The 18,629-nt window shown below is 28.5% G+C and overlaps 1 protein-coding gene across 1 annotated transcript; it reads right to left on the bottom strand.

The window, feature by feature from the left end:
- Positions 1-2,698: 2,698 nt before the first annotated feature.
- Positions 2,699-5,658, bottom strand: LOC129322855 (H/ACA ribonucleoprotein complex subunit 3-like protein). The gene is made up of 4 exons (XM_054969288.1): positions 5,453-5,658; positions 4,717-4,831; positions 3,822-3,864; positions 2,699-3,138 (listed from the first exon to the last, which is right to left on the bottom strand). The coding sequence occupies exons 2-4, from the start codon at positions 4,768-4,770 to the stop codon at positions 3,041-3,043; spliced, it is 195 nt and encodes a 64-aa protein (XP_054825263.1). The 5' UTR covers positions 4,771-4,831; positions 5,453-5,658; the 3' UTR covers positions 2,699-3,040.
- Between the last annotated feature and the right edge of the window lie 12,971 nt (positions 5,659-18,629).

Below are 18,629 nucleotides of genomic sequence, written 5' to 3'. Positions count from 1 at the left end.
TCATGAAAGATGTGATCACTCATGGTCAAACTTCTATCCCATTTGATGTATGAAATTTAACTCAATTTGAATTTTATCATTTTTAGTTGCTTATGACATCATTTTTTAATATATTTTGTAGCACTATGAGGATACAAAGTGCTTGGCATATAGTGATGAGCAAATTTATGATCAAATTAAAGAATGATCATATTTTGTTTTGACTTTAGGATGTCAGAACATAAGTATTATTAAATAGTTTACTAATTTAGAAACTTTTAAAATTTTTTATTATATGTCTTCAATCTCTTTGGAGAACTTAGCTATATTAATGTAGTTATAGACTTCTTGTTCGTATCACAAAGTTGTTTCTTTTTATTGTATAACTGGACTGTTTGTAAACTGTTGGACTAGTTGATATATATTATTCAATCTTTTATATTGGTTTTAAAAGTTGGGCTAATGAATTTATGAAATTTTATTTTTTTAAGAAAATAACATTAGGTGGCATTTCTTCAAGGAACAACGCCGCCTAATGTAATTTAAAAAAAAAAGAACCAAAGAAGTGGCATTTTTTCACTACTAAATGCCACCTTTATAGTCAAATAGGTGGCATTTCTATCCAAAGAAGTGGCGTTCTTTCACGACCAAACGCCACCTTTATAGTCAAATAGGTGGCGTTTCTACTAGATAGAAACGCCACTTATTTAAATTTAAATTTTTTTAATTATAATAATTTTTTTAAATATCTAAAGTTGTTAGCCCTAAAAAAATTTATAATTGTGTTATAAATCAAAAATAATAATATAACAAATAGGTGACATTTTAAGACTTACAAACGCCACCTATTTCACATTTTTATTTTAAAAAAAAGTAATGGAAGTGGTGTTTTTTTTTAAAAAAAACGTCACCTCTATTAAACTGAGTTTGAGAGAGGTGGTGTTTTTTTTCAAACAAATGCCACCTCTCTAATTTAAAATAAAAAAAAAAGATTTGATAGATGTAGCATTTGGAAAACTAAACACCCTTACTCTCATGTTAGTCTTATGACGTTTCAGTAATTAATAAAACATCACGAGATACTTATTATAGTTTTGAAATTTATAACATTTATTAAACATCACAAGATTAAAACTTTAAATACCACCAAAGCTTATTTTTGTAATAGTGTCGGTGAATGAGGTTGCAGGCTTCCACCTTCGTTAGTTTCATGGATATGCATGTATGAAGGGCGAAGGCAACAGCTTCGATTTCAGCAATGGTGACTGGGATACGCGGTAACGTTTTTGGAAGAACACTATCCAAGTGCCTTGTGAATCTCGAAGGACATCTCCGATGATGCTTCGCTCCTGTTCACAATTGGAAGCATCCACGTCAAATCTTAGCCAGTTCTGGGGTCGCGGTTGCCAAGTAGTTAACTCTTGCGGCATCTGCTTGGCGATGGACAACTTGTATCCAGCATAAGCGTTGTCTTCAAAAGGTTTAAAGTTGTAGGTACTCTCTCTTATTTTCTTTCGAGCTTCTGCTCGCCTCTCTATCAAAAAAAAAAAAAATGTTGTAGGTACTCTGAATGGCTTCAGCTGATAACCTTTTGCCTTTCATGACACCTTTGCAACGATTCTTCTAAAGCAGCCAGCAAACATGGCCAAGCTTTGGGGCCCAAACCAAACAGGCCGTGAAATAAAAAACCGGTCATGTTTGAACAGCCCTTCAAGCCTTGTTGTCCAAAAGATTTATAATGATTCAAATTTTAATATTATCAAAATAAGTGATGTTGGTTCTTTTATCATTTATTTTAACACAAAATTAACAAATTTTTTACTGTTTTCTTAAACAATTTATAAGATCTATCTTTTGATCTTGATTAATATCATACTCTATGATACATAAATTTTTATATTTATTAAATTTGATAAGACTGATTTGAATTGAAAATTTTTATTTTCATTTTAAAACTTAATCAACATTTTTTCTCTAAATTTACATATTTTTATTTTATCAAAATTTTTTTAACTTTTTTGAAAAATAAAACAAGCTTACAACCCTCAACCCTAAGCTCTTCAAACATGCCTAAACCCTTAAGAGTTGAGATTATCGATTTCCCATCTCTATTGTTTAGTTCATGAATAGCAACTGATATATTGATTTGGAGGAATGTTGTATTAAAGGCGGTAAGGACATCATTAGGATAGACGGAAGGGGTTTAAAAACAGAAAATGAAAAGGGGGAGGGGGGGAAATCTCATCTTACATATCAAGGTTTGATACATATTATTCAAGTTATCAGAAGTTAGATAAGTAGGCCTCCATCACCTGTACTAAAGGGGAAAATTTTTCTACCAGAACTGAGTCAAATAAAATTAAAGCAATGATGTAAAAACTTAGAGAGAGAGAGAGAGAGATTAATGCTCAACAAACCTCCTCCTATGTCATGCACGTATGGTGCAGATTGTCAGGGGGAACTCCCTCTTGGAAGTTTGGTGGGAGCATCCACATTTTGCGGAACGCTTCCCGACCAGCTACAATAAGCCAACTGTTACATTGGAGGCATCTATATTGGGATCGAAATTTTCAATATGATTGTAACCCTAATGCAATTACACTATTCATGAATTATTCACGTACACTCTATATTGGTATTAATAGCTACCTCTCTATTTTATAAATAAGATCCACGAAAGTAATATATATTGACAATCTGATAAAGAGACCGACGATCATGTCACTTGGCATCATATCAAAGGAGAATTAACGATCCCCCATTTAGCCATCATTTCATTAAAGGGCGCTCTCACCTTATCACATAAGGGCTGAGGCGATTCACAGGTAGGAGAAGAGCTATCTATTATCTCTTCGTCTTAAAACATAAACTGAATAGCAAAATTTAAAATCCATAGTATCTAGGTCTAACCAGAACCACTCAATCATTACATTCTAAAGAAATTCTGCGCCACAAATCTCTCCCAACAAGTCATCATGGTCCAAAACAGGGGAGAAGGAAAGCACCTATATATAATCAAGTCTTGTAAACAATCTGTGAGAGTGGAAGCATTTCTATTGCCTTAGTACTTTAGAGGTGATTGCTGAGTTGGTAACAGACCAAAGCGCTTCTTCAGAAGGACTCTCTGCCTGGAGAATTTATCATCGGGTGAAAACCGTGCTGCAAAGCGAGCCAAAACAAAACAAGGTAAAGTTCAAGTAAGGACGGAAATTTAAAAAAAAAAATGCTACAAAGAATGGTGAGTGGAAGGTCTGGACTGGTGCTATAAGTCTCAAACAGAAACGATCTGCATCTCATTTCTTTTAAGAAATGACTGCCATAAAAGTAGGCTGTTAATAAGAAGTCCAGGACTAATGCACAAATATTAAACTGTTGAACTTACAGAATACAAATATATGAACCATAGGTAACAGAACACAAATACATCCCACAAAGTCAACACCCAATAGAAGTGCTCAGATCACCGGCAACATTGGCTTGCTCAATTTGATTTCGAATATATAAAACTCACATATTCACAGAAGAACTCTAGGTTCAGGTACTTCCAGTAAGGGGGAAAATCGTAAATGCAAAATTTTGAAGTGGCAAAAAAAGGTCGACAGTTAAGGAGCCCTATGCAGCTAACATCTAGGCATCGAATCCACAGAAAATGAATTGATTCTCTAAAGATATGGGCACATGGCTCACAATGTCACCCATATATATTATTCAAAATTTCTCTGTTTCCTCCTTAACAATAGTAAGAATATTATCATAATTCATACAGAACTTGTGAGTGGTCATCATTCATGAAACCAGAGGCAAAAATAAAAAAGTCATTATAGAAACAATGAAACTGCTACCTGGATGAGCAGACTGTGTTGCCACACCCAGAGGTGATTCTTTCTGCATGAACAAAGCAGCTAAAAGTTAATGCAACTAAAATCAATTCAGCAAATTTTGTGCATGGTAACATAGAATGGCTGGCAAAATAAAGGTGTTGTAACATGCAATGGAGTTCCAAACTTAATTATTCAGCAATCCAACTGACATTATAATTTTTTTAAAAAAAGGGAAGATTTAATACATGGTACTTACAGTAAACAATCGGGCAATATTTCGTAAATATTGAAAGTACATAAAGTCCATGCACTTTCAATCTCTTTCAATAATCACATTATCTTTTTTCTAACAATCTTTGAAGAAAACTTTTGTTTCTATTTACCAGTCATTTTGAAAATCCAAGATAATAGTAGTTACAATTTTCTTCAAAATACACTTATCTTCACTAACTTTAACTATGGAGAGAATAGATAGAATAAATTAAGGGCATATTAGAAAATTTAAAAGGAATTCTGACATACTAATTGTATTTTTAATCTGTAAACCTTAAACGACAAATAAAAAATAGAAGGCATATAAAAAAATTGATCAATTAGTGATATTTCATCAAGAAGTCATTTGAATAAGTCACATTATCTCGTCCTTATAATGATGCCCGTGGCCTGGCTTTAGCTAGACTTTGCCATGGTTAAAAGCTAGTTGTTATTTTGTAATCCCTTTATTACCCCAGGAAAAAAATAAATAAATAAGTCACGTTGCCATTGTCATTCATGAATCTGCCGATGCAAGTAAAAATTCTACCAATTCATGAAAAGTATAGAATGAATTCATGCTTAATGCTTTCAACTTCAATTTAGCAGCAAACAGGTTGTGTGTCACAAAACTACTTAAGAGAAACTAAATGTTGACAATTACCTTGGTGGTGTAAACTTTATCACCATTTTCATTTATGTAACACTGAAGATACATTATTGCTGATTTTTGGTTCTGTCGATGATGAATTAAGTCTAGCAACAAACAAATGCAGCCACTGCATCACGCAAAAGACAATATTCACATATCAATAATGACAAAAAATAAAAGCGCAAAAAAGAACAAAGATATGATAGTATGAAATAAGATTAATAATTAGATACTGCTGATGAGAATTAAGATATAAAAACACTAGCTCACGGATTAAAGTAATGACATTTGACAACAGCAAGCAACCATAAAAATAGTCAAGCAGTTACACATAAACACAGTACTACAGATAGACTATCAGATAAAATGCATTCTGCTTCCAAACAAATTTCAATATCCTTTTTCATATATATATATATATATATATAAAAGATTTCACACAACATGAATGCCATCTGCAATCTTTGTTCAGTAACAGTACAAGTGTTGCGAAAAGCATATTCTCTCTCTCTCTCTCTTTCTCCAATAAAGCCAATCTAACTTGACGAATTTATTAAACAAAATTAAAGTCATCAGGCTAATGAGAACCGTCCATTAGGTCTTTCTTTCGATGATAATCATTACCGTATTCTTAAATCAGGCACGCATCAGTATGGATTTCAATGAAATAGATCATCCAAAAAATATCAAACAATGTGCTGTGATCGTTAAAGATGAGACGCTAAGATGAGAGACTAGGGAGGCGTACCGAGCGAGACTGAGATGAGAGGTTGGGAAGGAGGGAGCACCGCCACCGACCCCGAAGGAAGAGGTCGTATGGGATTAAGGGTCCACGGCCACCGACGGTGAGCACGCGTCAGAGAGTGCGGGTCGGAGGGCCGAGCCGAGCGTGACTGTGATGGCTAACCGAAGAATTCCACACTTCAACCGTGCCTCGTTTAACCCTCGTAAACCCTATTCGTTTATGGATTTATTTATTTATTATTTTATTTTGGATTATTTTGTTCCCCAGTCTCCATTATTTTATTTTCGAACTCGGACATGCCCAGCCGGCCAGCCCACCACTGTATGGGCCAACAGAACTTCCTTATAAAATTTGAAATCTTTCTTAACAGTACTAACAAAAGACTGGCACATTATCAAGAAAAAAAAACTAACAAACAAAGGACAAAAGATTGACGGATATTAATAGATTCCTCCAGCCTAGTCTAATAACAGTCAATTGTGGGGATATCTTAAAAAACAAAACCAAAAAAAAAAAAAAGTAACAAATGCCAACAGAGATAGATCATAACGGAAGAAGCTGGTTATCAACTGGATTTTACTTTTCATGATTCATTGCTTGATATCGAACCATCTGGGCATTCTTGGTTTTTAGTTGTTTACCTTTTCTTGTTGGTTTTTGACTTGCAGGTTGTCTTTTGTCTTGCAAGTTGTATTGTAAGTTTTATTGATTTTTGATAGGTTATGCCTTAGGCTTTATTGCTTTCCTTGATTAGTGTGTGTAATACTCTTTTTTAGTGATTAATAAAATTGATTTTTTTTGTGGAGGTAAAAAAAACCATTTGGGCATTGCTTTAGATGCTGGTGGACCAAAAAAAAGGGGGGCTAGTCTTTCGAATTCTCCCCAATAAATATGTTTATATTTAATAGTCTATAATACTTTAAATAAGATTGCTTTTAAAAAATGATATTAATACACAATAAAGAAAACAAGACTAATAAATACCCAAAAAAAACACTAGCATTTTTTTCCCTAAAAAGACTATCCTATGGTAAAGTTTTATTACAAAATTAATATGATAATCAGTGAGGATGCAACTTATAATACTTTGAGTTTAATTGTTTTTGTTTTTATAGTATAAAGTGGAACTTCATTCGTTACAGAAAGCAAACAACGGGTATACAACTAAAAAAAAAAAAAAAGCGTAAAATACCAAAGAAACCGCCTCATATAAGATGATGGGTACAACTTATTACAAGTTCAAATCGTTACTTGAGGCTAAAAGCTAACTTACACAAGGTAATCAGCCATCCTCATGTCTTCTTTGTACAAAAAATAATAATAATAAAATTGAACTCTCATTTTCTACACAAAAATTTTCTTGCTGATTCAATAATTTGTTGGAAAGGATGATAACTATAATTATCTTTTATAATAGTTGAAATAACGTTTGCACAATTACAAAAGATTTTCATAATCCTAAATCCTTTTTGCCACCTTTAAAAATGCCATAAATTTTTAAGTTGTGGGTGGAACATAACCCAATTTGCAATTATAAATGCAAGTATCATTTCTTTAAGATTTTTTAATTTTTATAAAATTAATTTTTATATTATAATATGTAACACCCTCAAATTTACAAACCAATTTTTCGTAAATTATTAAAACCATTATGGTAGAAATTTTTTTTTTTACCATGATACATTCAAGACATACCACAGGTCTTAAAATATCCCAAAAAGCAATTAGAACTATGAGGGACAGACATGATCCTCATGGCATAATATTCAAATCAGATCATAAATCAAGAGGGACAGACATAATCCTCTTGATCATATAAATACTTTTAATAAAAAGGATTAGAGTTTACATGCTTCTCAAAGAAGATATGTCCTAAGTTGGCACAAGATACATTGTATAATCCAAAATAAGAGGCAACGTGAAAGATGGTGTCTCATACACCATAGTTACACCTCTGGTGCTTTCTCGGCTGGACTCTCTCCTGTAAAAATATTAACCACGGGGAATGAGACTTAAAAGTCCCAGTAACCAAAAATTAATATGTAATGATGTATGGGGATGTAATTAATCATGCGATTGCTAAGTGGGCACACAAAAACATTTAATCGAACAATATTTCCAAACAAACCGAACAAGTATTTAATTTGCATGACTGCACCTTATATCCTCCTTTTGCCATGCTCGGACGCCAAATCACCCGGCCAAAGGTGAGTTGGACCAAGCGACACGCCATTCATTGGGTCCAATGAGGGCTTACCACGTGGTAATAATTAATCGAACAGAAATTCCCATTAACACCATACATTAAAATACCCTGACAAGTCATGCATCATTCAAATATTCAAATAGAAATATATCCAAACAATAATATCTCATCATGATAAATAAAAATAAATTTTTAACCCACTTGGCAATAATTTCAAACAAGTATATACAGTATTTATTTTCAATAATTCATAATTTTTTCAAACAATAAAACAACACATAACCATTCACAAACACACCCATCACAACACATTAATAATGGTTACCTTGTGTCTTGAATAACAAGTTTCCCTTCACAACTCCTCTTTCACCACTATCTTTGTCAATATAATCTATATAATTATTTCACAACACTATATATTAATTTTTCATTGAAATTAATAAATAAATTAAATTAAAGAGTTAGAAAGTCTTAGATCTAAAATCCATATTAACACTAATTTAAGATTTATGCCTCATTTAACTTTCAAATTATTCTCTAAAATTCTCGTACCCTAATAAATTATTTTTAAGCCTCAAATCATTTCTAGTATCACAATTTCATCCATCTATATTCTAAAAATTCATTCAAAAATAAATTAAAAATTTTAGAATTATCTTGAAGCCTCAAATCACCTTTCTATAACCTCAAAAATATCTATTCATACTTAAATAACTATTTAATAATTAGAAGTTCATCCCTACATAGCAGATTCAATATAATTTCAACAATATAGATCTAGATTTTAACTCAAAAATTCTTAAACATGAGTTTCAACCTCAAGAAAATATTCTATGATATTTATTATATTCCTAAGAGCTTTAACCAATATTTTTAATCAATCATATCATTAGATTAACTATCCTATAAAAAAATTCTAATCAAAATATTTGCTCTATCCTACAAAATAATCATATCACTAGAAAGCTAATATTATTTAGAAAATAACTATAAAATTAATTTTGTAATTAAATAAATTTTTAAATGTTAATCTAAACAGGAAAGTTAGAACATACCTGAAGAAAAAGAAAATAATCCCCCCTTGCGAGAAAACGCCGAGCAACGTGAGAGGAAGAGAGAAAAATAATATAAAAATGGGATTGTGGGTCTCAAAATTATATTATTAAAAAAATATAGGCCTAAATTTAATTATTCAAACTTTTGGGCCATTACTTGCAATTTTCTCTAAATTGTATCTTGGGTTCTTAGCTGCAATTTTCACAAATTGCAAACTTTTTTATTTTACTTCTGCTTTCCGCTCCTTATATAACATCCCAATTTAAATTTTAATAGTTAATTTGGGTTAATAAAAATTTTGAAAAAATATTTAGAGGTAAACAAATTAGTAGAAAATGATTATTAAATCTAATTTAGGATATAATTCTAAATTAAAATAAAAAATTAAAAAAATTAATTAATTAAAAAAATAAATAAATAAAATATTATTAAATTATTATTATTATTATAAAAAGAAAGAAAGAGAAAAGGTATGAGAAAGAGAAAGGAAAGAAGGAAGAAAACGTGAACGCTTTCGATGCAATCATTGTATATTATAATAATATAAAAAAAGGGGAGAGAGAGAAAAGAAGAAATAATAAAAAAAATTGTGTGGGACCCACTGAATTTTTATAAAAACTCACCCGTTCCTTCATTTCTTCATTCCTTCTTTCGTGCGTGAGCTGAGGCAGAGAGAGCATCTGTGAGCCAAGTTCACCGGTGCTGGGTTTTAAGGTAAGAGTTTTTAATAGGATATTTAGGGTGTGATTTTAAGCTTTTCAAGACTAAGTAAGTGTTCTAAAATTTTTTCTTAGTCATCCTTCTTCTTTGGTTTCTGAGTTTGTAGTGGTAGAAAATTTAAGATCTGGAAGAGGGATGAATTTATGTTGAATAAATATAATTTTTGAGGTTGTCAGTAGTATAATAAATGTTCTAGAGTATAAATTTATTGATGATCTTTGAATCTGTGGCTTATGGATCAAATTCTAAACTAGATCTGAAAATATATGTTGATTTATTGAGGTTTAGATGATTATTTGGGATGAGAAATGAATTATTATGGTTATAGGATTATGATTCTAAGCTAGAGACTCAATTTTTAATTTTTGATATTTTAGGTACGAATTTATGAAATAAAAAAATTTTGATAATAGAAATTAGTTTAGAAGTTGATTTTTAGATTATTAATGTTTATTGATAATTAAAAGAGGAGTTAAAAATTTTACTTAATAGTATTAACTATAGATTTGTATTAAGATTGAGATTAGGAATTATGTTATATTTTTAATTCTATTATTAGAATTATTTTATTAGTTTCAAAAATTGAAACTAATATTTATAAATAATATGTTATTTGTAGATTGTATTACTGGTGAAGATTGTGGTGAGAGAGAAATTTTAAGGAATAATTTATTGAAAAAGCCACAAGGTAACCATGCTTTTAATTTGTGATTAGTGTTACTTCATGTTAATTGGGTGATTATTGAGAAAATTATGAATTTTATAATATTATATAATTGTGCAATATTGTTATGAATTTTGTTTGATTATTGTGGGAGGTGTTGGGAGATTTGCTATTGTTGTATTTATGTGCCACGTGGTACGCCTCTATTGGAGCTCAATAGGTGGCTTGTAAGGGCTCGGGCTAATCTACCTTTGGCCGGGTAATTTAGCACCGAGTGAGGGCTACGGCTCGAGGTTAATGGAGGGATATAAGGATGGTTGTTTGTGTTTATTGTAATATTTCTTATATTTGTTGGAATTATATTATTTTTAATTCTCACTTAGTAAGCACACACTTAACTGTTTGTATACACTATCATAAATTGGCTTTGGTTACTGGGACTTTTGAGTCTCATTATGTGGTTAACAATTTTCAGGAGAAGAGCCACGAGTGACACGTGGAGGAGTCCCAGAGGCTTAGTGGTATAGATCCACTGTCTCTTTTGGGTATTTAATTTATGATTTATAATGTGTTATATTGCCAATATTAGGGCTTTTTGTTTATTGTCAACTATATGAATATATAAATGTAATCATGCCTTTCAAACTATTTCTATTTTTGGTACAATTTGGATGACTGTAATTTTAATATTAGGTTTATTTTGGATTGATTAAAATGGCATGATTATAAGGTCAAATAACTGGCTTGTGTTGAAAATTGACTAAATTGCTTATTTTACTTGTTGGGAGTATAAGGATGGACAAATGTGATTTATTTTACTTGTTGGGAGTATAAGGATGGACAAATGTGATTTAGTTTACTTGTTGGGAGTATAAGGATGGACAAATGTGATTTAGCCTTATGGCATGTGGGAGGTAAAAATTTATCTGAAATGTTATAGTGTGTGAGTTGGAGCCAATTATAAAATATTTTATATTGAAATTATTGATATAAAAATGTGTTGAGTGGCTGTAACCCAACTATGGTTGAGTTAAATTATTTTTTAAAAAAATTGGTGTGTTACACCTTACGCATGCGCCTCCTCCTTTTATATGTGAGGAGGCGCCTCACCTTCCCACATCTAAACGATGTGGGACTTCTACAGTACCTCTTTTTTTTTTTACTTTCTTTCTTTTTTTTTTACTCACACACACACATATATTTTTTTTTATTATTTTAAATCTTAAAATTATATCTTAATAAAATATTTCTTATATAATTTTTAAACCTAAGTTTTAAATTCATAATTAAATTTCTAATCATATTATTATTTCTAAATAATCTCAAATAATATAAATTCCTATTATTATCATCATTTTTTTAATAAAAATTTAAATTTCACAACAATGTTTTTTTTATCTAAAAAAATCAGGATGTTACATAATATTATGTATTTCTAAAATACAAATTATAATGTTCAAAAATTAAAAATAAGCGATATACATTTTAATTTTAAACTATAAATTCAATTCAAAAAATGGAAAAAAATTATTTTTAGGGGTAAAATAAAAAAGGCCTAAATAAACACTCTAAGCTTAAGCATGTTTTTATGGGGCTTAAACGCATAGAGTTTAAAAGTTTGGTTACCCTAAAATTTTTGTTTTACAAATCCAAATCTTAAAAAAAAATAGCTTAAATGGGAAACTCATCAAGTCGTTCAACATGTCTTATTATATAATTTTGTGAAGGTAACTATTTTTTTAGCTCTAGATCTGCAACTATATGTAGAGTCGGATTATGTGAGTTGACCCAAATAATTGATCATAAAAGTTGGGTTGGGTTGGGTTGGGTTGGGGTGGGTTGAAAAAAATTGACCTAAATAAAAGTAGTTTTTTTTTTTACCCCGACTATATAACCTATAAATCATATAAGTAAGGGTTGGCCTATTTAACCAATATTATTTTTCAAAAAATTTAAAAAAAGAAAAAGGAAAAAATTTTATGGATATAAACTATATTGAGAATGACTTATTTAGATAGATCAATTCATATATTTTGTACAAATATTACAAATTAATAATTTGATATGTTTAGAATAAATCATAAAAGGAATATAAAATTAAAACTCATTATTTGGGTGTATTTTAAAAAAATTATAAAAAATAAATTAATAAATTGGCAGGTTAGCTCATTTAATTCGCCAACCCTTAAGGGTTGAGTTGATTTAAAATTTTTCTAACTCATATAAAAATAAATTAAATCCAATTCAATTCACATTTATTCTAATTCATATGGACCAGCCCATATAGTCTGAATTAATCCATATTCTCACCTCTGACTATATGTTAAAAGAAATAGGCAGTTGGTTCTTCCCTCGCCCAATCATGCATCCCCATCCTGGAAAACATATTCATATCTAGATCTTCACATATCCCACCATATAGAAGCAAATTGGTTATTCCACCGCGAATTGATGAGTTTAGAAATATGCAGATTTTGTTATCCTTTAATTTCTACGATTTGTCTAATTGCAACAAGTCTTCGAGATCCAACTTACCAGGGGAAATAATAAGTATGGCAAACTTAAAAAGTAACAATACACATTTTACTGAAAACAAAAATAAAAGCAATCATCTGCCAGTGGATCAATATCTCATTGTGTCTCCTATTACTTTGTAAAGTTTCGGTTTTAATAGATACACTTTCTATTATTTTGCAAAGTGTTATAAACATAATTAAAAAAAATTGACGGGTAATTACCTAGAGACTTCATTGTGATTATCTCATTTTATAATATTATTTTGTCATTTTTCTATTTTAAAAGAATTTATTTGTCACTTTCGCAAAAAATTTCACCTAAATGTTACATGTATTTCTTTTGGAAACAGAGGGGGAGAAAACCTGAATAAAGATGGAACAATTGGAATTTAGAAGTAAACATACAATAAAACAAAGTTTAAACTGAATAATCATATCTTTGTTACAGACATTTTTTTGGGTAAGTAACGCAAGGTTAAACCATACATAATTTAAGCAAAGGGGATCTGCCAAAAAAAATACTTAATCTTATATAGTTAATATACTTTTCTCGAATCAAATCAAAATAAATAAATCTTAAAATGTTAATAATAGAAGTTTTATTATGGAATAAACAATATATAAAACAAAGTAGCTTAAAAAAGATAGAGGTGAACAACTGAATATTCTATCTTTAAAAACCTTTTATAAAATTTGAACTGACAACATTGTTAAAAAAAATAAATCAAGGTCATTCTATTCAATGTAATTACCATTGGCGTTACCAAATAGTTTTTAATTGACATTGACACATTGTTGGATGATCCGCATGGACTTACTATAAATCATTGTTAATACATTTTGCTCAATTTTTTTTTTTTAAATGCATTGACACAAGACAAACTACACCCACATCAAAGCGAGAAATGATTAACAAATATGCCTCCTTCCTTCCCTATTTATAGGGCACCTGAAGAAAACCTTTTATTATATTTTTTTTATCTTAACTTAAGGTTAATACAGATAGAGGTTATTAATGATGTAAAGTTAAAATAGAGATAAAGTGAATTTTTAAAATAAAAACAATAATTTTTAAGTTTTAATAAAAAATAATTTATAAATGAAACCGAATAAAGTATCTTCGAGTCATGATTAAGTGAAAGACCTCACAAGTCCAATAATGGTAAGCAAGCTCACATTATCCATAATAGTGAATAATGTAGACCAGACGTGATCGATATAATATCTATGGCGACCCTAAATGGCATTATCTATGGCCGGCAAAAACGGGGAAAGAAGGAGGTGACTTTATTAGCCTGCATAATTCTTGTGCATAGCCACCCATTGTGTGTTTTGGTTCTTTCCTATCAACTTACATTTTCAACCTTACCTTCCCTTGTCCTTGCCCCTATTATCTCCTCCAATTATCAACACCACTAAGATGACATATAACTGTTTTTTATTGATCGGGCGTTCTTTATTATAGAGAATTTTATTTGACATAATTACAATAAATATATAAGTATGTTTTTAAATAGAGATTTGAATAATGGTTCACTATGCCTATGAGGGACTAATCTCTGTAATCAGACCTAACTCCCTTTAATTTGACATGAAACTGTTTTTAATATAATTATTTGACATTCAGGATATGATCTTTTAATTTGCAAGATTGAAGCTTTCAAATCTGTTTAAGAAAATTTGAGTTATTTTTTTATTGTTCACAAATATTCTTTGATTGAAAGTAATTATATTTGAGGCATAATCAAACACTAAATATGAGTAACAAATGTCATTCACTAAATATTTTTAAACATATTTTATACTCTTTAATACAAAAATTTAAATGTCATTATTTCACTATTTGTTATTTGGGTCAGTAACAAATGTCATCTTATAGTATTGTATTGTACTTTTTTTTATCTTTTTTATAAGTTATTTCTACTAATTTTATCAATACCAATGTAAAAAAGATATAAGAAATAAAAGTGTGTAAAATTTTAAATATATCCTTATTTAATAAATTTAAAAAATAATATTATGTTATTTTTTTTATAAAGAATAATTTTAAAAATATTTTTTAAATATTATTATAAAACTGTGACATGATTTATAAATGAGATTAAATAAATTATTTAAAATATGCCTTGTAAATGAAATGAGTGCTTCTTACGATGTAAACAAAAAAAGCATATAATCACCAATCATGTAAAGCATCATTTACATTGAATTGACAATTTTTTGTCGTTAATATTCTCCTCAATTTCGTGTTTTATTTCTACATAAATAAAAGTCCCAAATAAAGACGGTTAGCCAAAATACATAGATAAGAACAAGAAACGTGGCGAATCTTGCAAATAGTTCAGGAAAAAAAATAGGTATATTTTATGAAATATGAAAAATAACGCATTGAAAAGGATCAGAAAATAGTTTTTCTTTTGTTTTTGAAAAAATAACAAAAAAATTTATTTAAATTATATAAATAATATATTGGCCTCACAAAATAGCATAATTCCCTTGCAGTTCTATGTGATTTTTTTATTATTAGGAAATTGAAAGAAAAGGTCAAATTGTCCTCAAATAAAACAAAAATCTCAAGCTTCAATACAGAGTCATTCTTGTGTGCTGTTGCCTCTACTTCGTCTTCTTATTCTCCTCCTCTTCTCTTCTCTCTGTGCTTTCTTCCGTCTCTTTCTCCTTCTCCATCTTCTTCTCCTTCTCATTTGTTTTATTTCTTTTTGAGTTTCTGTATATGGGTTTCTCAGTTAGCTGTGTCGTATGTAGGTAAGTTTCTTTTTCTCCTTAAAAATTTCTCCTCCCATATGTGATAGTTGAAGTTAATGTGGATTAATATGTTTAAATGATTGAGATCTTTATTTTTTCTGCTACACGTAAGTATGGATGCTTACTCATGAATAAATGATAAATAAAAAAATAATATATTATTTTCAGTTGTATTGTAAATGTATAAACCAAAGTTGTGAATAATCAATACAAAGTTGTGAATATAAGAGTAATAATTGTTGTTGGATCAAACATAAAAAATATGATTTTAGTATTTGGAAAATAGATATGTTGATAAATAGCTATTTTATTATTTCAAGTTGGCATGAGATATGGTTGACATGTTGGGATGACATTAGAAGATTCAACTTCTTCATATATTTTTGTCAAAAGGATTGTTTGGTATTTTGATGTAAGTTATAGGTCATGTAACTGACAACAAAATTTTATGTAGTTATCACATTTTAAGGTTTTTTTGTCATTTAAATTAATAAAAAATTATTATTTCTTAGATTAGAGTGGTGATTTATTTTTGCTGATTTAGTCGATTTATAGAGGATACTGATAAATTATAATTTTTTGTTATATTATTGCGAATCTAGGGACAAAAGTTGTTAATATAGGAACAAAAGATTTAAATGAAAAGTTGTAAATTTTCAACGTATGATGCATATCAGAACTTGCATATGCAGAATTGTGGATAACTATTAAATTGTTGCGAATTTAAAAACAAAAGCTGTTAGTATAGGAACAAAAATTGTGAATAGAAAGTTGTAAATTTTCAATACTTAATGTATATAAGAACTTGCAGATGTGGAATTATGAATGACTATTAAATTATTGCGAATTTAAAAATAAAAGTTGTTAATATAAGAACAAAAGTTATGAATGAAAAGTTATAAATTTTCAACACTTAATGTATATCAGGACTTGTATATTAGAATTTGCAAATAGTTATTAAATTATTATAAATTTAAAAACAAAAATTATTAATATGTGAATAAAAGGTGTGAATAAAATGTACGAATTTTTTTAATTTGAATAAAGAACAAAAATATTATTTGTTATAATTTCCTAATGATAAAAAATTATTTGGAATTTTAAAAAAATTATATCATTTTATGAGATTAATTTATTATTTAAATAATTTAAAAAAATTTTGTTATTATTTTTTCTCTGTTTTTTTCCCCTTTTTGCCGACTCTCAGAAGATAATTAGAACCTTCCGCTCCATGTGAAAATCACATAAAATAAATTTATCATGTAATTATTAAATATGATATCCATGAATGCCACTTGGATCCGGGATTGATTGTATCTAGGCAAAAGCGATTGATGGATTCACTAAAGTAGCCGCTAGACTAGTGAAATTTACAAAAATGGCATTTAACAGCTCTCCAGTATACATCCATGAATGAATTGCTGATTTCTATATAATAAATATCTTCATTTCAGCTGAAAAAGAATTCTAAATATCTTGTCATATTTTCCTCCACTAAATTGTGGACATATGGACTGCACGTGTATATGCTAGATTGCTGACTTATGTTCATTACATTACATAAGTATTTCTTACCCCTCCCATCTAAAAATATAAAATATTTTTAGTTAAATCTCATTTTTCAATAAATTAATTATTTATTATTAAATTAATTATATATTTTTATATTTATCTTTATTAAATATTTTACAATATAAAAAGTCATTATCAATATGAATATTTTAAAAAAAGTAATAATTATATTTTAAAAGATTAAAAATATTTTATATTCTTGAATATTAAACTTTTTAAAAATTAATTTATATTTTTAAACGAAGGGAGTATGATTTAGAATGATGTTTTTGAGTTTTAACAGTGATCTACTATGATTAATAATCAATTCAAAGGTTATAAGCGGGTGATTACATAAAAAAGTAAAATAATCAATAAAATAAATATTTTTAAAAACTAATACGAATAGATAAAACAGACGGCTTATACTCCATCTAGTCTTATTGAAGTAAGTTTGGAAATAATTTTTTATTTTATTTATAAGTCATTGTTAAATTTAAAAAAAATGTAATTTTTGATGAATGATTTTTTTCTTCTAATAATCAATTTTATCCCTAAACTTTGATGGAAACAATTTAGTTTCTACGCTTTCTTGACTTGGAAGAATTCAATTTCTATGCACTGTTCTTTTTATAAAGAAACCAAAAAATGTATCTATTTTAATTTTTTTTCCTAGATACAAGCTCCATTTTCTTTTTAAAAAATATTTTTTTAAATATTAAACATACACTTATAGTTTTTAAGTCATAAAAATTCAATTTTTATAATTTTTTAATTTAAAAAATTATAAGAATTAAATTGTATTGAATAAAAAGACTAAAAGCCACCATAATTTTTCTATACTTGGAGATTGAATAAACTAACCTCCTTATCAAAGGAGAAGTGTCCATGCCACTGAGCTATAAGAGTCTTAATAATTGAAAACTTATTAAAATTTTATTAAGAGTTGATGAGTTTTAATGTTTTTTATTTGATTTAAATATATTAAAAGTAATTTATTGAATGTATTTATCAGATCTGTTACTATTCATGTGCTATTAACTTTGAAACAATCACCTAATAATTGTTTGATTGATTCAACAATTCATTATCAATTTTTAAATTTCATAAATAAAATGAAAATTTAGAATAATTGATGTTCGTCTTGCCATTTAAGAAAAAAAAATTACACGAGGCAAATTTAAGTTACCATATAACCACACTATTGTTTAGTAGAAATAATAACAATTACATATTAGTTACTCTCTCATTTAAAATATATAAGGCATTTTTAACTGAATTTCATCTTTTAATAAAGTAATTATTTATTTTTAAATTAATTATATTTTTTTCATATTTACCTTCATTTAATAGTATGTTTCATTTTAAAATAAATATAAAATAATTTATTTAATAAAATATTTTTAAAAATAATAATTATATTTTAAAAAATTAAAAATATTTTATATTTTTATATGGAAGGAAAATATTATTTTTTTATTCAAAAATAATAAGATTTCGGGCATGCATGCATGCATGCATCCAGACACGTGTGTGTTAACATTGATCTGGCGATGCTTTGCTGTCCTTTTGGATGATGTGATTAAGTTATTAATTAATTCATTAAATATTACGAAGGGCAAAGTTGAAATAAACTCAAAAGGAAGGGAGATTTAGGAAGAAAGCCATTAAATATCATGAGGAAGTATCAACTAAAGAATCGCC

Source organism: Prosopis cineraria, unplaced genomic scaffold (genome assembly GCF_029017545.1).
Source record: "Prosopis cineraria cultivar Desert tree isolate PC_DT_omini unplaced genomic scaffold, ASM2901754v1 PC10, whole genome shotgun sequence".
In the NCBI taxonomy this organism is placed as follows: domain Eukaryota; kingdom Viridiplantae; phylum Streptophyta; class Magnoliopsida; order Fabales; family Fabaceae; genus Prosopis; species Prosopis cineraria.
The sequence above is the reverse complement of the archived record's forward strand: the minus strand, read 5'-3'. Positions and strand labels throughout refer to the sequence as shown.

Coding starts and splice junctions, on each gene's coding strand:
- LOC129322855 (XM_054969288.1), bottom strand. CDS start 4,770: ATGTATCTTCAGTGTTACATAAATGAAAATGGTGATAAAGTTTACACC. Junction 3,865..4,716: donor ATAAAGTTTACACCACCAAG/GTAATTGTCAAC, acceptor TTGTTCATGCAG/AAAGAATCACCTCTGGGTGT. Junction 3,139..3,821: donor AACACAGTCTGCTCATCCAG/GTAGCAGTTTCA, acceptor CTCGCTTTGCAG/CACGGTTTTCACCCGATGAT.